This window comes from Perognathus longimembris, chromosome 17 (assembly GCF_023159225.1).
Source record: "Perognathus longimembris pacificus isolate PPM17 chromosome 17, ASM2315922v1, whole genome shotgun sequence".
NCBI classification, from domain to species: Eukaryota; Metazoa; Chordata; class Mammalia; order Rodentia; family Heteromyidae; genus Perognathus; species Perognathus longimembris.
Window position 1 is genome coordinate 12,519,796 of NC_063177.1, and position 20,907 is coordinate 12,540,702.

At 38.3% G+C, this 20,907-nt stretch overlaps 1 protein-coding gene across 24 annotated transcripts in view; it reads left to right on the top strand.

Moving 5' to 3' along the window:
• Ncor1 (nuclear receptor corepressor 1) overlaps nucleotides 1-20,907 on the top strand; it is a 149,690-nt gene that overhangs the window by 71,335 nt on the left and 57,448 nt on the right. For 15 of the 24 annotated variants that reach the window (XM_048366693.1, XM_048366695.1, XM_048366691.1 and 12 more), the window contains 5 exons: nucleotides 749-876; nucleotides 5,024-5,241; nucleotides 7,135-7,197; nucleotides 10,014-10,171; nucleotides 14,884-15,010. In XM_048366693.1, coding sequence (XP_048222650.1) covers nucleotides 749-876; nucleotides 5,024-5,241; nucleotides 7,135-7,197; nucleotides 10,014-10,171; nucleotides 14,884-15,010 — 694 coding nt within the window. The remainder of the gene's footprint in view (nucleotides 1-748; nucleotides 877-5,023; nucleotides 5,242-7,134; nucleotides 7,198-10,013; nucleotides 10,172-14,883; nucleotides 15,011-20,907) is intronic. The other 9 variants (XM_048366702.1, XM_048366710.1, XM_048366713.1 and 6 more) reach the window with 3 other exon arrangements.

Genomic DNA, 20,907 nt, shown 5'->3' on the forward strand with positions numbered 1-20,907 from the left:
TTCCTAAATGATTTCAGTCTTAATACTGACCATAGCTGTACTATCTTAATTAAATGATGTTCCATGACAGTGTAAAAAAGCCCAGCCATGTTTCTTTTAATACTGTTAATGCAAAAAATTGAGAACATGTTAAGTGTCTAATATTAGAGGTAGTTTAAATAATTATAGATGAGTCATCAACTTTTAAGGTACAGCTAGAATGCTTGAATGAAATATTAAATGGTGGCTACAAAAGAAAAGCACCAACTACAGATTTTCAGTGAATACCAACATTTTCATCTTCCTGACAGGTCCAAGCAATCTATGAGCGCTGTGTGTGTGTGTGTGTGTGTGTGTGTGTGTGTGTGTGTGTGTGTGTGTGTGTTACCTTTTAAGCAGTATATATGAAATACATTAAGAAACAATGTATAATTTTTTTTTCTGGCCAGTTCTAGGGCTTGGGACTCCAGGACTGAGTACTGTCCCTGGCTTCTTTTTGCTCAAAGCTAGCACTCTACCTCTTGAGCCACAGTACCACTTCTAGCTTTTTCTGTTTATATGGTGCTAAGGAATCTAACCCAGGGCTTCATGCATGCTAGGCAAGTACTCTACTGCTAAGCTATATTCCCAGCCCAATGTACGAATTTTTAATGCTTGACTACCAGTTATAATTGATTAATGATTTTTAATTAATAGAGATGGATGTTATAATTTAACATCACAACTTAAACTGTTTCTGGCATCTATGTATGTCACATACGTTTTCTAGCAGCAAATTGCCCGTCCCTCACAAGAAGAAAAAGTAGAAGAAAAAGAAGAGGATAAAGCAGAAAAAACAGAAAAAAAAGAAGAGGAAAAGAAAGATGAAGAAGAAAAAGATGAGAAGGAGGACTCAAAGTGAGTAAAATATTATTAGACAAGTTAATTTGTTAACTAAATGAAGCTACATCTGTTGCAAGTTTGAAATACCTTTGGAGCTGGGCACCCATGACTCATCCCTGTAATACTAGCCATTCAGGAGACTGAGCTCTGAGGGTAGCTGTTAAAAGCCACCCCCAGCAGGAAAGTTTGTGAGACTCTTATCTGCAGTTAACTGCCAATAAAAGCTGGAAGTGGAGCTATGGGTCAAGTGATAGAATAAAAAAGCTCAGGGGCAGTGTGCCAGACACTGAGGAGCAGCGCATGCACGCGCGTGCGCGCACACACATACCCTCCCCTTCCTCCAAACCCTGAGACAATTACCTTATAAAGACAATAGATTTATGTTGTCATATTATTTTGTATATTGTAGTTCATGATTGGTTAGCTTTGTGCTCTGGGCCTACATCATGGCAGGAACACATAGTGAAACAAAATCATTGTACATCATGGCCAGAAAGTAGAGAGATGAAGAGAGGAATGACACCAGGTTTCCAGTATCCCCTTTAACAGCATGCCTCTCATGACCTAAAGACCTGCCACTAATTAGGCTCTGCCTCTTGAAGACTCTTACCACCTCCTATACTGCCAACATAAGGACCAAGCTTTTAATATGGACCCTTTTCAGGGACCATGTAACATTCAAACTACATCAAGTATGTAGTATGGCTTCTTGTGATTGGCCCTGAGATTCCTTTGTTGTGTATATCAGTAGTTTGTGGTTTTAAAAAAGCATTGTTTTATTTCATAGTGTTCTTTCGAAATACTTAAATGTTTGCCTTACTTTGTGACAGCAAGAGTCAGATATTCATGCTTTTCTACTTCCTACCTTAGGAAGAGACATATAAGAGAATTAAAACAAAATTATTTTTCATTTTAAACACTTATTGCATCACATAGTTAATGATTTTCCTTATGTGGGAGTGTCATTTTTCTTAGTCTGTAATCCTATTACTTGGGAAACATATCATGGTTAGAGGCTAGTTTGATTGTAAATGTTCTTGAGACTCCTTTGCCACAAATGGCTAGGCATGGTGGTGTATGCCTAAGGTATAGGGGAAGCACAATAGCTGGGTGAAATGGTGTATGCCAACAACAAAGGGAAATACAAATAGGATTACTGTCTAGCCCAGCTCAGACTTAAAAGTGTGACCCTATCTAGAACATAGCCAACCCCAAAAGGAGCTGCCAGTGTCCCTCAAGTCCCTGAAAGCTATGGTGTAGAGTTCAAACTCCAGAATCACCAAAAGATGTAAAGAAAAGAGCATCTAGGTACCGTGGCTTATATTTGCATTCCCATCTATTTGGAAGGTATGGGAAGATTGCAGTTTAAGGCAAACAGTAAGTCTTTAAAGTTGGATTCAGTCTGTATGCAATCCCAGCTACCAGGGAGGATTGGGTACAGCCCTTGACAGTGAGTGTGGGACTGTAACCAAAAAACAGTTAATGGAAGAGTAGGGTACAGCCCTGAGTTGAAGTCCCAGAACTATGAAGGTAAAAACAAGAATAAATGAAATAAATAAAAATGGGAATACTGTAAATGAGCAGACCCAGCAGGCACCAGTGGCTCACACCTTTAATTTTAGCTGCTCAGGATCCTGAGATCTAGAGGAGCAAATTTAAAGCTGCCTGGGTTGAAAAGTCTAAGGCACTGATTAATTAATCAGCAAGGGCTGTAGGTATGGCTTGAGTAGTAGAGTGTTGAGAGATTTGCATTTAAGCTCTAGTAACAATCTTCCAAAAAAGAGATGGGAAGGAGAAGCATTGAAACATGTTGGTCACTTAAGAAGTGTTCTGTTTCACTCCTATGTGGATGGTTGAGAGGACTTTGAATATAAGAACTGTTAAGTGATTAGAGGATGAGGTTGAGAGAAAGTAGTAAGGATAAGCCTCTTTTTTGGATTTATTGATAGGAAATGGAGGTGACTTGTAGCAGGTAGTTGAGAGATAGGGAATCCTTGAGTAACCTGACAAAGATTCAATGTAATCTGTGTGGTCTTGAGGAAATCCTGTATAAAAGTATGGAGGAAGAAATGCAGACGTTAGAAGGAAAGGAAGAGTAATAGCAAGAATATTTGGTAGCTAAACTGAAAAGGAATAATTGCACATAGAGCCAGTTACAGAAGAAAGAATAATGTGATAATTGAGAAAAGTTCATTTTACTTCTCAGTTTGTAAGTGACTGATGGGTTTGACAAAACATATTTTTTGGGGTGATGCTAGGGATCAAATTCATAAAACAGGAGGCTGTAGAGAAGAAATGAGTTGAGGAAATGAAGGAGAGAAAGGAAAAAGGTATATGGTAACTTTAATTTAGAATTGAAGAGGAAGAATAACTTTTGTTGTTTATTTTTTGCCAGTCCTGGGGCTTGAACTCAGGGCCTGAGCACTGTCCCTGGCTTCTTTTTGCTTAAGGCTAGCACTCTGCCACTTGAGCCACAGTGCCACTTCCGGCTTTTTCTATACATGTGGTGCTGAGGAATTGAACCCAGGGCTTCATGTATACAAGGTGAGCACTTTACCACTACTAGGCCATATTCCCAGCCCAAGAATAACTTTTTTTTTTTTTTTTTTTTGGCCAGTCCTGGGCCTTGGACTCAGGGCCTGAGCACTGTCCCTGGCTCCTACCCGCTGAAGGCTAGCACTCTGCCACCTGAGCCACAGCACCCCTTCTGGCCGTTTTCCATATATGTGGTGCTGGGGAATTGAACTGAGAGCTTCATGTGTAGGAGGCAAGCGCTCTTGCCATTAGGCCATATTCCCAGCCCCCAAGAATAACTTTTGAAGCACTTATTTTTGGAAAAATATCCATAACCTGGCAAATTAGAACAGGTCTTTACTTAAAATAGATAAAACCAGAAAATTGGCACCTTCCATTAAGCAAGAATGATTGCATATTTTAAATATTGCCATTCATTCATTTACAGAAATTTATATTAAGTTTCATACTCCTAAATATAACACCCATGAGAGATAAAGTCATATGGAAAATGGTCTTCCAGTGTTTTTGTAGTAATGCTGCTGTTAATAGTCACTTACATTTTTGTTACTTTTTTTGAAGTGGCTGAGACTATGGTAAGCACTTTGTAGCCTGAGAGTTTAGACTTAGTAATAGCAAACATGTATGGTGTTTACTATGTTTCCAAGCATAGTTAAAGGCACTTGGTACAAGTTAACTCCTTAAACCTCACAACTATTTTGTGAAATATATTAATCACTATATTGTACAAGAGAGGGAAACTGAGATTTTAAAAACTTGGCAATTTATCCAAGGAGATCTACATGACTAGTAAATAACAAACCTTTGTTTGGTCCAGTCCCAGGTTAGCTGGCTCCAGAGATCTTTGTCTTAATCATAAAGCCATACTGCTTTATCTGTACATTATCAGTGTTGGAAATGATTGAGAATGCAGAGTATGGCTTACTGAAATAGTATTATGATTATTACTACAGAATAGGCATGCAGCATGAAGATTATCTGTTTTAGCTTCCACTTTACAGATAAGACATCTAGGGCCTTCTTTTAGTGTAGTGGTCTGCTTCCTGATTGCATGTCTAGGTGGTTTTCTTTGGCCATTTCTTATTTTCTTATGAATATACTAGGTATTTTGCGTTTTTGTTTTCTGTGCCTGTCCTGGAGCTTGAACTCAGAGTCTGGGTGCCATGTCTGTGGGTGGTTACCATAGTTTCAAGGCTAGTACTCTATGAAACTTTGAGCACATAGCTCTATTTTTGGCTTTTTGGTAGTTAATTGGGGATGACAGTTTCACAGACTTCCCTGCCTAGTCTGGCTTTGAACTCTTATCTTTAGACCTCAGCCTCCTGAGTAGCTAGGATTATAGGCATGAACCAGTGGCCAAGACAATGAACTAGTTTTTAAGGCAATTGACTTGAAATAATTTTAATTTTAAGAACATTAATATGCAACAAAGGTCTTGTGAACAATCTTAATTTTTTCCAGCCAAAGCTTTTTACAATTACTGCTCAAGAGGATTTTTCATAATTTTTTTTAAAAGTAAGAGTTTGGGTATATTGGTTCAATTTCTATTTAAAGACTATTGAAAATTGTAAACTTTGAGAATGTATACTTTCAGGTTGCACACGTTTTCCTTTACTTTTGGTTTTAGGGAAAATACCAAGGAAAAGGACAAGACTGAAGGCACAACAGAAGAAACGGAGGAGAGAGAGCAGGCTACGCCCCGAGGACGCAAGACTGCTAATAGCCAAGGTCGCAGAAAGGGACGAATAACCAGGTCCATGACAAATGAAGCTGCAGCTGCTATTGCTGCAGCTGCAGCAGCCACAGAAGAGCCCCCACCACCTCTGCCACCACCTGCAGAACCTGGTGAGTATAGTCGCTTTTTTTAATGCAGGGCTACAGCAAGGACCACTAAAATTTGCCAGGTGTCCAAGGTTGGTATTGAAGTTTAAACTCAGGGCTCACTTGCTTGATAGGTTCTCTTAGGCTTAAACTACACTTTTATTCCTTTTTGCTTTAATTATCTTTTCAAATATGATTCCCTTTTTGCCTAGGGATGACTTTAGACCCAGGTTTTTTCATCTCTTATCCCTATAGCTGGGATTACATGCATACCCACCATACCCAGCCTATTTGTAGAGATGGGGTTCTCAATGACTTTTTGCACAGACTGGACTTGAATTGAGGTACTCCTAATCTCTGCATCTATTTAGTTGGATTAGAGGTAAGCCACAGTGCCTGGCTGAAGTCTGGCATTTAAACTTTAAATCAGAGTCTTTTCTAGAAGAACAGCAATCATAATGTTGCTACCCTAATATAGGTCTTTTTCTTATTTACTTAGTTGTAGGCCTAGTGTGTACATAGCATGTACTTGGTATCTATTGAAGATTTTCTGATTCCTAAGTTATATCTGTTAATTTTTTTTTCAATGACTATACAATGTTGAAATTTTATTATTGAGGCATGAAATAATCATTTCCCTATTGCTCAATTTATCAATTAGTTTGTCTACCTTTTTTTAAACTAATAGATACAACTCTAAAATGATGACTCTTTTTGGACATAGAATTTTCTTCCCATTATTTTTTATGGGAATAAATTATTAGACAAAGGTATTCTAGGTATATGAACTTAAATATGTTTCTCTTTTCCTATAAAGTGTTGTTTCATTAGTCTATAAAAGCATTATGGCCAGGTGCTGGGTGCCTGATGCCTGTAATCCAAGCTACTTAGGATGCTGAGCCCTGAGGGTCATGGTTTAAAGCCATCTTGAGCAGGAAAGTCTGTGAGGCTCTTATCCCCAATTAGCCAACCAAAACTGGAAAAGGAGCTATGGCTCAGGTGGTAGAGTGCTAGACTTGAGCAAAAAAATTCATCACCTAGACCCCAAGTTCAAGCCCCAGGACTAGCCCCCCTCCAATAAAAAAAAAATATGGTAAAAGTGCCACCATCAGTGGTTCAGTGGTATCAGTTTCACAGCCACATTTGTGTTCTGGGAACAAGAATAATGTACTTGAACTAAATAGAAGGATGAAAGGCTGGTGGCCTTGTTTGAACTTGGCTTTTCCTACATAGAAGCAAGCCTACGAAATTTGTAAATAAAGGAGTACTCTGATTACATATATGTTGTAAAAAGAAGTCTGGTAAGTATAACATTCAGGTGAGACAGACTAAGGGCTTGTTATCGTCACTTTTATTTCTAAAGCAAAAGAACAAGTGTTCTGTGCATGGTCCTTCTGTGCCTTCTGACTGCCAGGCACTGAAGGATGAACAAAAAGAGTAAGGAGAGGAAGTAGACTATACATAGACAGAAGGTAGATCTACTAAACAGGAAGTCACTGGATCAGGTGGTACTTTCTCAGGATACTAAGAGAGAACCCATCTCTCGCTAAATACTGATGCAAACCAATTTCCATAGTTTCTTTTTTTGGTGCCAGGTCTGAGACTTGAACTCAGGGCCTGGGTACTGTCCTTGAGATGTGTTTTTCTCTTCCCCCCCCCCCCCCCCAACCACAGCTCCACTTTTGTCTTTTTGGTGGTTAATTTGAGATAAGAGTCTTACAGACTTCACTGCCTGAGCTGGTTTTGAACCAAGATCCTCAGATTCCATCCTCCTGCGCAGCTAGGATTATAGATGTGAGCCACTGGCACCTCCAGCTTCAGTATGTGTTTATGTCAAGTAACTAGGTTCTCAATTACATGGTTTGTCTAAATGAGGTTTAACTTAGTTTTCTTTCCTTAACTGGATTTCTCCTTCAGTTTCCACAGAGCCTGTGGAAACCTCTCGATGGACAGAAGAAGAAATGGAAGTTGCTAAGAAAGGTAAATCATAGTAGTTCAGACCCCTGCACTTTTTGTTTTTACCTTTTAATAGTGATTAGTAATGAATGGGATGGAGCTGATTCCCTCCCCCTGCCCCCCCAAGTCCTGGGGCTTGGACTCAGGGCCTGAGCACTGTCCCTGGCTTCCTTTTTGCTCAAGGCTAGCACTCTGCCACTTGAGCCACAGCGCCACTTCTGGCTATTTTCTATATATGTGGTGCTGAGGAATTAAACCCAGGGCTTCATGTATATGAGGCAAGCACTCTACCACTAGGCCGTATTCCCAGCCCCTGGAGCTAAATTTTTAAATTGGAGAAATATAATTCTTCCAAAAGAAAAAATAGAATTTTGAAGCAAGTAATATAAGTACTCAGTAAAGTAAGTATTCCCAGTGTGCCTTAAAATAGCCATATTTTAAGTAATTAAGAGATTTGCTATCGTTTCACTTTAACGATCATTATAGAGCAAGTATGTTTACCTTTTTCCCCCCCAGTTCTGAGGCTTGAACTCAGGGCCTGGGTGCTATACATGAGTCTCTTTGTGCTTAAAGGTAGAGCCACTTGAACCACAGTGCCTCTTCTAGTTTTTTGAGTTATTTATTGGAGATAAGAGTCTAATGGGGACCTTTCTGTCTGGGCTGTCTTTGAACTGTGATCCTCAGATCTCAGCCTCCTGAGTAGCTTAGTCTTACAGAAATGAGCCACTAGTGCCTGGATTGTATGGACACTTTTGTAGAATAATTGTAATTATTTATTATTAAAATTATTTTGGGAAAAATTTTGAGTATGAAGCTGTATTTCTTTTAAGGTTGAATTGAATTGAATGTTTACCACTTTTTCAGTTTGCATGTGTGTAAGTCTTGAGTATATAGTACCGAGAAACTGCCGTATCTTTTGCAGGAGAGAGCATGGTTTGTGGCCAGGCAAAAGTTTGAGTCTTCTCCTCAAATTTCTTAGCTGTGTGTAGCTTTCATCACACTCTAGAACTTTATGTACCATGTTTTTCTGTTGTTGCTTACCAATTAATATGATTTCACTTTGAACTAAATAATAGTATATTTTAGGAAGATTAACTCTTGGTGGTTTGATAATTACCTTGTATTTCTTTCTTTCTTTTTGTGACGGGTCCTGGGGCTTAGACACACGGCCTGAGCACTGTCCCCAGCCTCTTTATCTCAAGGCTAGCACTCTACCTCTTGAGCTACAACACCACTTCCAGCTTTTTCTGTGCATGTGGTGCTGAGGAATCAAACCCAGGGCTTCATGCATGCTAGGCAAGCACTCTATTGCTAAGCCACATTCCTAGCCTTGGTATTTCTTTCTTTATGTGGGGGGGGGGGGGGGACGGACGGAGGGGTATAGGAGTATGTGTGGGTATTGGTTCTGGGGCTTGAATTTAGACCTGGTTGTTTCCCTGATCTTTTTTGCTCAAGGCTAGTGGTCTGCTACTTGACCCACAGCTTTATTTCCCTCCTTTTAATGGTTCATTGGAGATAATAGTCTCATGAATTTTCCTGCCCAGGGTTGCTTTGTCCTACAGTCCTCAGATCTCGGCCTCCTAAGTAGCTAGGATTACTGACATGATCCACCAGGTCCCTGCTTCTTAATTTTTGACAAGACTCACCTCAGACTGTGATCCTCTTAACTCTGCCTCCTGAATCACTGGGATTGTAGGCATAAGCCACTGTGCCTGCCCTCATTTAAATTCTATTTGCCATAATTGACATATGCTAGATTTATATAATTTAAAAAAGGATTCACAGTTATTCTTCATCAAAATATTATAGTTAAGTAAGTAGATGTTGGCTGTATCTTTTCTTTCAGGCAAATAACCTATGTAACTAGTTGTACTCAGTTTTGTACATAATCTTTTGGGTTAGTAGGCAAGATTTGGTAGTGATCTTCCAGTTTTCATTATTAAAGGAAGGTAATTGCATTAATCTTGAAAACATGTTTGGCCTATAAATTATTTGTACTGGGAATTACTACTTGTCTATACATGTGTCTAAGGTATATCCTCTTATTGCTCTCTACATATGTAAATAAATACCTACACTCATTCTTTGCATGTGTATTTGTGTACACAGCTTATGATTACTGAAGTGTTAAATTGCTAAAGTTTTTGTGATCTTGTGATAGACTTTTTAAAAAGTAACTCTTCAATGGATTATTTATAAATTGACTAAAAGTAAATTCTTACTTATAAATGAAGCTGCATATATTTGAGACTTTGAGGTTGCGGGTTTCTTTTCTATTCTTTTTTGAGGGTATGACTGTGTGTGCTAATATAAGGTGTTGTAATCAGGAACTTTCTTGTAAGGCTCATGGTTTACATTCTACCACTTGAGTCGACCTGTGCATTTTGCTAGTTTTATTGGCGATAGAGTTTCCTGTACTTTTCTGCCTGGACTAGTTTCAAACCATAATCATCCAGGTCTTATCTTCCTTAGTAGCTGTGATTACAGGCTGAAGCTACTGTGCCTGGGAAGAGTTTGTGTTAACCATTTATATTTGTTATTCAGTTATTCAGTTTGTAAATATATGAGCTACCACTATGGGTCTATCATTGTTCTAGTTCTGTGGGAGAGCTGAATTCAGGATTAGATTTAGTCTTTCCTGGAATGAGCATGTTTTCAATTTTGGGGAAAAGTACAGAGATGTAAATGACTTACGTTTTAAGTATTTTAATAAATATTGAAGTATATTAAAAGTAATTGAAAGCGCAGTTAATGATTGTGACTATAACAGGCTGTTCTGTTGTTTTTCTTGCTTAATCAGGTAGCTGTTAATTAATGCTCAATCTCTTTTCCAAATACAGGCTTAGTAGAACATGGTCGTAACTGGGCAGCGATTGCCAAAATGGTGGGAACTAAAAGTGAAGCTCAGTGTAAAAATTTCTATTTTAACTACAAAAGGCGACATAATCTTGACAACCTCTTGCAGCAACATAAACAGAAAGTGAGTATATTAGAGGTGGTAAGTATTCACTTTTTTTTTCCACTTCAGATTGCTTTTGAGTTGCAGAGAGTTATGTTTGTGCTATATGAGACCCATTTTCACTGTATAGTCCAGGCTAGCTTTGAACTCAAGATCTTCCTGCTTTGGCCTCCCAAGTGCAGTGGTTCTTAGCACAGATCGTTTTATATTTTTATTTCTGTGTTTACCTGTAAGAAGCAGGCTGGTTTCAAGGGCTAGATGTATAACTGAAGTGGTAGAGTGACTGCCTACCAAGTGATAGGTTCTGAGTTCAATCTCCAGTACTCCCCCTAGAAATAAAATTTCTCTATATGAGTTTGACTATTGCCCCTTGTACTGCATTTGAAGTAAAGCTTTCTTTCATAACAGTAATTCAGTACTTTTAAATTACTATTATCTGGTAAAACATGAGCATTTTGGAATTTATTGAAAACTTTGGTGGAGTTGTATTGATTATGTTGAGCAATTACCAAAACATAGTCCACTCGGGTTTGAAGCAGGAAGATCATAATCTTAAGTCTGCTTGGGTTGCATAGTGAGGTGTTGAAGTAAAAAAAAACAAAAAAACAAAAAAACTCTGAAAATTCAAATCACTTTTCTTTTTGAAGAGAAAGCCTATGGAATAAAAAGTCAGGGATCATGAGATTATTGAAAATTCCTAAACAAAGAATTGTAGTATAGTAGGTTTAAAGTTCTCAGAGTTTTAAAATTTTCTATAAGGTTAAAAACTGTTTTCCTAAAAACAGTATAATATGTAACACAAAATACAACAACAAAAAAGACCAAAAATAGTAAGATGTAATTCACTTTTTCCACAGTATTGACAGTTGATGATGTTTAAAGTTGTGATAGGTAAAAATGAGCATTGGTCATTGCAGGGTACCACACATGGTGCACTCAATGAGTTCTGCATCTCTAAGTGTTTATGAAGTATTTTTAATGCCTATTTCACTGCTGCCTGGCATGCACAAGACCTTGAGTTTGATTTCATCAACACAAAAAAAAATAAAGTATGAGAGTTTTACTTCTAATGCCCTGGATGAAGGAATAAGAATTTTGTTAAATATATCCTTTTATCTTTTCCTATATTGTGATGAAATGAGAAGGGTATGTCAAATCAGCTCTTCTACTATATGCCAGAGTGTAATGTTTCAAGGAAAGATTCTTACACTTTCTCAAAGCGGAGATAATACTTTCCACTTTTTTTTCATGGTATATCATTTTTAATTGAATGACGGTTTTCAGTTTTAGTATTTGGCAGATAGTTTTTGACATTGGAGTGAGTCTGTTATTGAAAAATAGAACTTATGGTATTTTTGACACCAGCTTTTAAAAATTCTGTACAAAAATGAGATTAAAAAAAATCTTCATGTATTAGTTTTTTATTACTGTAGAAAAACACCTAAAGTAATACACTTAAAAAGAGGAAAGATGATTCTTGGATTTGAGGTCCTAATGCATAAGCCAAATTTCTTTTTTGGTTTGGAGTCAGTACATTGTGGCAAAGTAGTTGTGCTAGGGTTCCTTTTCACCTATGGAGCAAGGAAATGGGGAAGGTAAAGTTTCCTCTTTTAGGCCATGATTTCAGTGACTTAGGCCTCAGCCTCACCTCCAGAAGGTTCTACCTCTTCTTGGGTTATTCTAAATCCAAACACAGCACCATGAAATTAACATCTACCAATTATAATAGACTTTCCTGATGAGATCAGTAATAATAATAGCAAATGTTGAAGATCTTGTGTGTACATTGTTTTAGTCTGGTATTGTAGATGTAGTTACCCAGACCCTCATGCATGCTGGTAAGTGCTCTGTCTGAGATACCTCCAACCCTTCTGTATTTGTCATATCACCAAATCATGATGTTACATTAGATATATTCATCACTAAACCATTCATAAAAATTTAAGACAATGTTTTCAATGGATCAAATTATGAGACAACTGAACGAATTTTAATGTAGAGTGTACAAACATTTCTTGCTACGATTTCAAGTTATCCTTATTAACTTGAGTTTCGCTGCCATATCAAAGAATAATATACTCAATTATCTGGTCTCCTCTACTATTTACTTTTTTACCTACCATCTGTGTAAATCTATATTTTTTCATATATTTATTGTATCCAAGAATAGGTACATGTAGAAGCACATTTGGAAATTCTATGTATCATTGGACCAGACATTAATTAGATTTCCAAAACATTAAAAAAGCGTCACTTTTTCAGTTATTTCTTGGTTTGTGAAGTGGTTATTTTTAAATATTACAAAATAATGTTTTTTATGTTTTGTGTGTGTATCCTGGGCTTGGACACTTGTCTGAGCTTTTTCACTCAAGGCTACCATTCTGCCATATGAGCCACAGCTCCAGTTCTGACTTTTTGATGGTAATGAGAGATAAGCGACTCATGACTGTTGCCCTGGCTGGCTTTAAGCCAGAATCCTCAGGATTACAGGTGTGAGCCACCAGCATGGTTTGTAGAATAGAAGCTACTGTTTAACAACAGAAACGGAAAGGAATTCAGTAATAACATGAATGATATATTATTTCCTATGAAATTACACAATACTACTATTAAGGAAGCGTATTACACTTTCTATGTACCCCAAATAGAAAATTATATAAATGCCTTAAAATAGTTTTAGTTATACCAATAGATTTTTGTAGAATCATTGTAAAAATAATTTTGAAGGTTTCATGATAGAGATATATTCAGTTCATACCTCTGTTGGATTTGTGTATGTTTGTGTAGGTCCTATCCCTGAGCTTTTTTCCTCAAGGCTAGTATTCTACCACTTGAGCCACAGCTCCACTCCCCCCTCCCCCCCTTTTTTGGTGGTTAATTGGAGATTAGTCTCATTCACTTTCCTGCCCAGGCTGGCTTTGAACTGTATTCCTCAGGTCTCAGCCTCCTGAGTTAAACTAGGATTGCAGGCATTAGTCAGCAGCACTTGGGCTTATGTCAGAGTTTTTGAAAGTAAGATCTATAACTATATAGAAATATTTGTGTGCTCCTCCCTCGCTCCTCCCTCCCTCCTTGAAGACCAGGATTCAAATAGGTATCTTGACACTTTCACTTATTGACTAGTGCACTACCACCATGCCTCCAAACTGTATTTAGGACTATTTGAGATGTGCTTACCTGTGTACATAAAAGATTTATATATACATGTGTCTAAAAGAATACCGGTATACTTGCAATCTCTATGAAAATTAAGAGCAGTTATTTTTAAAATGTACTTTTCTGTGTCTTCAACATTTTAATGGCTTTATCATCTTTATTACACAACAAATCTATTGTTCTCATTAGGAGGGTATGTTATCTAATCTGGTAGTGGCTCATGCTTGTAGTTTGAGGTCACCCCAAACAAAAAATTCCCAAGACCTCATCATAACCATTAAAAAGCTGACTAATGTGCATGACTGTCATCGTGCATGGCTGTCATCGTAGCTACATTGGAAGCATATCTAGTAGGATTACGATCTAGGCTGGCTTGTGCAAGAAATAATATCCTTTATTGGAAAAATAGTGATAAAAAGAATTGGGCATGGGCTGGGAATATGGCTTAGTGGTAGAGTGTTTGCCTTGCATGCATGAAGCCGGGGTTCTATTCCTCAGCATCACATAAACAGAAAAAGCTGGAAGTGGAACTGTGGCCCAAGTGGTAGAGTGCTAGCCTTGAGCAAAAAGAAGCCAGGGACAGTGCTCAGGCCCTTAGTCCAAGCCCCAGGATGGTGGTTAGGGTGGTGAAAATTGGACATACCGGTCAAGTAGTAGAAAGCCTACCTCACAAGCACTAAGCCTTTAGTTAAATTCCAGTGCTGCCAAAAAAGGAAAAGAAAAAAAGAAGATACATTATCAGGGATAGGGGAGGAGCTTCAAAACAGTTTAGATGTATCTTTAAAAAAAAAAAAAAGTGGGGTTTGAATTGAGTGCCTCATGCTTTTTTGTTTTAAGTGTTTTACCACTTAAGACATGCTCCTGACCCTTTTCGCTCTAGTTAATTTTTACGTAGGGTTTCACATTTTTGTCCTGGCTAGCCTGCAGCATCGATCCTCTTTTTTTTTTTTTTTTTTTTTGCCATTCCTGGGGCTTGAGCTCAGGGCCTGAGCATTGTCCCTCGCTTCTTTTTGCTCAAGACTAGCACTCTGCTACTTGAACCACAGTGCCACTTCCGGCTTTTTCTATATATGTGGTGCTGAGGAATCAAATCCAGGGCTTCACGTATACAAGGCGAGCACTTTACCACTAGGCCCTATTCCCAGCCCAGCATGCATCCTCTTACTGTGAACCTCTTGTGTAGTAGAATTGCTGGGGTGTGCCACCATGCCTGTCCTAGATGTAGCTTTTTTTTTTTTTTTTTGGCCAGTCATGGGCCTTGGACTCAGGGCCTGAGCACCATCCCTGGCTTCTTCCCGCTCAAGGCTAGCACTCTGCCACCTGAGCCACAGCGCCCCTTCTGGCCATTTTCCATATATGTGGTGCTGGGGAATCGAACTGAGAGCTTCATGTGTAGGAGGCAAGCACTCTTGCCACTAGGCCATATTCCCAGCCCTAGATGTAGCTTTTGATACATGTTTACAACTGTTGTCAGACACCTAGCCTTCTTTTGTAATATGTGTGTGTCAGTGTGCTGCATTATTTCAGAAATGAAATGGATTTTTTCTTTATAGTTATGTAAAGCTGAAATAATTGCACATTGTGTATTTTTTTAGACATCAAGGAAACCTCGTGAAGAGAGAGATGTGTCTCAATGTGAAAGTGTTGCTTCCACTGTTTCTGCTCAGGAGGATGAAGACATTGAAGCCTCCAATGAAGAAGAAAATCAAGAAGATAGTGAAGGTATCTTAAAATCTTAAATTTATTTGTTACTTCTGACATTCCAAATGTAATGTGTAATTTTTTTCTTCACTGAAGAAAGTCTATCAGTGTTTTTATGGCATTGACTTTAAACTTGAACATACTACATTGACCAACAAATATTTATATGGTACTTAGGGTGGTTCAGATATTACATCCAGAAGAAATTGAAAATGACAGTCCTGCTTCAGACACCAAGTACCAACAGAAATAAAATGTGTGCCTATTATTGCTGAATTTAACTGTTCAGTTATCATTTTTTATTGTCTTAAGGTTGACTTCATATTGTTAAATTTACATGTATCATATTTGTGCTTTCATGATTTTGTATTAAATATATGCTTTTATGTGATAAGAATTAATGAATCTAGAAGGTCTAGTAGAAAAATACTAACCTCAGGAATAATAAAATCTCTTTGTCTTTTGAGCAAACCAATTATAGTTTTTTGAAAAAGTAAGCATTAAAAAGTAAGCATTAAAAGTGTTAATGAAAAGAAAAGACTTAATAATTTATTTTAAATTACATTTCTATTAACATTTTGCCAGTCTTCCTTTGCAAATTGACTGTTTCTGGTGTGAGGATTTCCATAATGTTCTTAACAGCCATTTATTTATTACAAGTGTTTGCCTGTCTCATCTGCTTTTGTTTTACTTTTGGATTACCAGAATTTAAATTGTGAGTTTAATTAGAGCTGTTAATCTTCTTTATTTTTAGAAAAGATGTTACTATATAGTACTGGCTGAACCTCCTGCCTTAGCCTCTTAAATGCAAATGCTGGGATTATAGGCTCACAGCATCATGTCCAGCTTAGGACTGATTATCTTTTGTAGGCTTTTAAATTTTATGTAAACTCAGGAAGCCCTACACCCTCCAATTTGAGAAATTTTAGATTTTGTTTCATTGATTTCTTTAGAGATAGGATTTCTTTTTTTTTTTTTTTTTTGGCCAGTCCTGGGCCTTGGACTCAGGGCCTGAGCACTGTCCCTGGCTTCCTTTTGCTCAAGGCTAGCACTCTGCCACTTGAGCCACAGCGCCACTTCTGGCCGTTTTCTGTATATGTGGTGCTGGGGAATCGAACCCAGGGCCTCATGTATACGAGGCAGGCTCTCTTGCCACTAGGCCATATCCCCAGCCCAGAGATAGGATTTCTTATATAGCCTAAGTTGGCCTGGAACTTTCTTTGTAGGCAAGGATGGCCTGAAACTCAGAATCCTCCTGCCTCAGACTCCTAAGTGCTAAGATTACAGGTGTGTGTTATCCCCCCCCCCCCCCCTCTCTCTCTCTCTCTCTCTCTCGTGGGACTTGAACTCTGGTCCCTGAGCTCTTTTGTTCAAGGCTAGTACTCTGTCACTTCAAGCCACAGTGCTACTTCCAATTTTCTGGTGGTTAATTTGAGATAAGACCTCACAGACTTTACTGCCAGGACTGGCTTTGAACCACAATCCTCAGATCTCAGCCTTCTGAGTAGCTAGGATTATAAATGTGAGCCACTGGTGCCCAGGTGTGTGTGTGTGTGTGTGTGTGTGTGTGTGTGTGTGTGTGTGTGTGTGTGTGTGTGTGTGTGTGTGTTTAATTGGAGGTGTGTGTGTGTGTTTAATTGGAGGTGTGTGTATGTGTGTGTGCTTAATTGGAGATGTGTCTCCTGGACTTTTTGCCAAGGCTGGCTTTGAACCATGATCCTCAGGTCTCAGTCTTCTGAGTAGCTATTAATAAATGCATGAGCCACCAGCCTCTGGTATTCTTGTCTTTTGTGTTGAAATGAGTTTTGTCTTTGAACACTGAGGCAACTTTTTCTGTGAGGCTTTTTTGGGGGGTCTGGGGGGGAGGAGGTCATGGGCACTGTCCCTGAGCTCTTCAGCTTAAGGCTGAGGCTCTGCCACTTGAGCCACAGCACCACTTCTGGTTTTCTGGTGGTTAATTGAAGAGTCTCTTGGACTTTTCAACCGGGTCTGGCTTTGAACCATGATCCTCAGAGCTCAGCCTCCTGAGTAGCTAGGATAACAGGCACGAGCCCCTGGCACCTGTTTTTGCTTTTGAGATGTGAACTCTCACACTGAATAGTCATTCATCTAGCTTCCTACTTAATATTTCCACTTGACTACCCAAGAACCATCTCAAAGTTAACATCCAGTGCAAATTTCCCCCATTTTTTTCTGTTTGTATTTCCCAGTGTCAGTAAACATATTGGTAACCTCTTCTGTCATTGCTCCACATGGTCTAACAGTGCATTGTGTCAGCTTTTCCTTGATATATTTTTCACATTCAGAAGTAGATCTCTAAGTTCTGCTCTGCTGACCTCTCCATTGCAGTAGCTTTTATTTTTTTCTCTTTATTTTTATTTTGTTTGTCCCATGGCTTGAGCTCAGGGCCTGGGAGCTGTCCCTGAGCCTCTTTGTGCTCAAGGCTAGCACTCTACCACTAGAGCAACAGCACCACTTCCAGCCTTTTCTGAGTAGTTTATTAGAGATGAGTCTTGTGGACTTTCTTGCCTTGGGTGGCTTTGAACCATGATCCTCCGATCTCAGCCTCTTGAGTAGCTAGGATTACAGGTGTGAGCCACTGTCACCTGGGTGCAGTAGGTTTTTGTTTGATCTTGCTTCTTTGTACATTCTGTTTTTTTCTTTCCACCTAGTAAAATCATCTTTATATTCAATCTTGCTTATTCTCTCCCATTTCAGCAAGATTGCTATTGATGATGATTATTATTGATGGTGCTGTGCATGAAATGACGTTTGTACTTACGTAAATTTTTGGCCAGTCACTCTATTTATGCCTTACTAGAGCTTCATACCATACTCAGCTTTGTGTTTGCTATATAGGCACTCTATCCCTTGAGCAACACCATGGCCCTTTAAAAAAATACTTTTCAAATAGAGTCACCAGTTTATACCTTAAGCTGGCCTGGATTTTAACCTTCCATGTAACTGGGGTAACAGGTATGTATTACCACATCCAGCTTTTACTGGTTGAGAAGGGGAGTGTTGAAAACTGTTTTCTGGGCTGGCTTCAGATCATAATCTTCCTGATGCATCCCTTCCAAGAAAATAGGATTCAAATATATGTACCCACACTTAGCCTTTTATGTTTGCCTTTTTTACTCCACTGTCCTTGTTGTTTCCTTGTAAAATAGTCCTGTCAGGGGCTTTGGTATTTTCATTCCTTTGCCTGGAACAGTCTTTCCCAAGGAGTCCCTAGATCTCACTCTTTTTTCCTTTGGATAGTGCCTCTCTATTGACTGTGTCACTTTGCTTTGTAGTCTCTGCCTAGTATCAGCTGATGTATGAGGTATTTATTCATTATCTATTTCACAGATGAATGTGGGGTCCATGAGTATATGTAGTTTGATTTGTTTCACAGCTCCCTGCATGTAATATATACTTCATACATATGTTTAATTTTTTATATAAGTGATATAACTAAGTAGCATCAGTGTTACCTAGCGTGCTTAAAATATCTCAGAATATTTCCAGAGGTTACATATATCCTACCCTAAGTTAACTTCTGAACATTTGAAAAATCTTACCAAGTAACTTGGAGCAAATTTTTAAAAATATAATGAACCAGTTCTGAGACAACTGGTTTACTGAATAAGTCATCCTTTACTCTTAAATTGAGATTGTTACTTTTAACATAGCTTACTTTTTCTCGTTGGATTTATTTCTGGACTTCATCTTTTGTACCAATGAATTTTCTTAGTCACAGTAGTCACGTTCTTAGTCACGATTCTAGATAGTTTTAATATAGTGGCCTATGTTATGGCCCATTGTAATGTCCGAAGAGTCAAGTCTTCCCTCAGTTCTTCATCAGTGTCTGTATTCTCTCAAGGTCTTATTCTTCCATATCCACTATTGGTTCATCTACCTTGAATTTTTCTTGCAAGTCCCTTGGATTCTCAAAAATGTATTATATAAATAAATGTCTTGGTTGTGTATTGGTTTTAGGGGAGATTTAATTATTTTATTGTCTATTTAAAAAGTATCAAATAAAATATTAAGAGTACATTGAGCCTGTCAGTTATAACACTGGCTAATTGGGAGTAATTCAAGCTCCAGAAGTATATGATACTCCAGGCACAGTGTTTATCACTAGAAGTTTAATGCTCATCAAAGTATATGATCTTTTTTTTTTTGGCCAGTCCTGGGGCTTGGACTCAGGGCCTGAGCACTGTCCCTGGCTTCTTTTTGCTCAAGGCTAGCACTCTGCCACTTGAGCCACAGCACCACTTCTGGCCATTTTATTTATATGTGGTGCTGGGGAATTGAACCCAGGGCCTCATGTATACGAGGCAAGCACTCTTGCCACTAGGCCATATCCCCAGCCCCAAAGTATATGATCTTTACAGAGTTTATAGCTTGCTAGGAAAAAGAGCCAGGAGTCAAAGGTTTGTTTGTACATGTTATAAGAGCTCTGATAGAAGAAATAATTTTTTAAAGATACTATGGACTGTGCCCTCTCTCCCCCGCTGGCCATACTGCAGTTTGAACATAGGACTTTATAAGGCAATTGCTGTACTGTTTGAACCACACTTCCAGCCTTCTATACTCCTTAGGTTTTTTTTTTTTTTTTTTAAATCAGTTCTGGGGCTTGAACTCAGGGCCTGGGCACTGTTCCTGAGCTTCTTTTTGCTCAAGACTAGTGAGTGCTCTACCACTTGAGCCACAGCACCCCTGTACCCTTTCTGGCTTTTTCTGTGTATGTGGTACTGGAGTTGAACCCAGCGCTTCAAGTGTGCTAGGCTCTGTTGACAGTTTTGTAACTTTCTTTTAAGAGGAATGAGGTTTCATTGAAAAATTGAAATAGAATAAGAAAGTATATGATAGTAAGATTTGGCATTTTAGCTTTGTCAGTTTTTTTTTTTTGCCAGGCCTGGGGGCTTTGACTCAGAGCCTAAGCACTGTCCCTGGCTTCTTTTTGCTCAAGGCTACCACTCTACCTCTTGAGCTATAGAGCCACTTCTGGCCTTCTCTGTTTATGTGGTGCTGAGGAATCGAACCCAGGGCTTTATACATAGTGGGTAAGAATTCTACTACTAAGCCACATTCCCAGCCTTAGCTTTGTCAATTTTAAGGACATATTTTTATTCCTCCTTAATGCTTTTTCAAATATATTTATTTAAAAATACTCTATTGTTGGGGTTAGTGTTTATGTCACTACTGATTCTTAATATTCAAGTTTTTATTTTCAAAGTAGCACTTTTATTTTTTCCCCCGACATCATTAACATTTCATTTGAAATGCTATTCTTCCTGAAATACTTTGTTTTTTGCATAAGTATTATAAATTTTATCTTGTACTTTATCTATTTGGATTAAAACATTTGTGCTATTTAGCTTTCTTTCATTTGCTTGTGTATTTAATAGTATCAATTTTCCAGTATGTTTACTTTGTTTCTTTATTTTTTAAATCTTTGTGATATACAAAGGGGTTCTAGTTACATAAGTCATGTGTAGAGTACATTTCTGTTTAGACATTTTTTATTTGAGTAGTTGTACAAAGGAGTTGTCATTTAACAAAGGAGTTTATGAATGTAATTCATCTTAATCAATGTTACCCTTTCATCATTCTCACTCATTCCTCCTAACCTGCGCCTTACCTCACTTAATTTTGTAGGCTGTGCATTGAGTTCTTGACTGCATTCTCATTCTCCCTTCTTCTCTTCATTCATTTACCCTATCCCCCATGACCCCACCTCACCCCTTTCAAGCCCTTTCCTAGGGTTTGTTTTGTTGAGCTTTGCCTACACCTTTCTAAGGAATTACACTACTTGAGTTCTCCCTTGAATCTACCTTATTTCAGATAGTACATTTTTATACACTTGCCTGTCACTCAGTACATTTATTTATATGGTTATAAACTAATTATGGCTTCTGCATATGAGG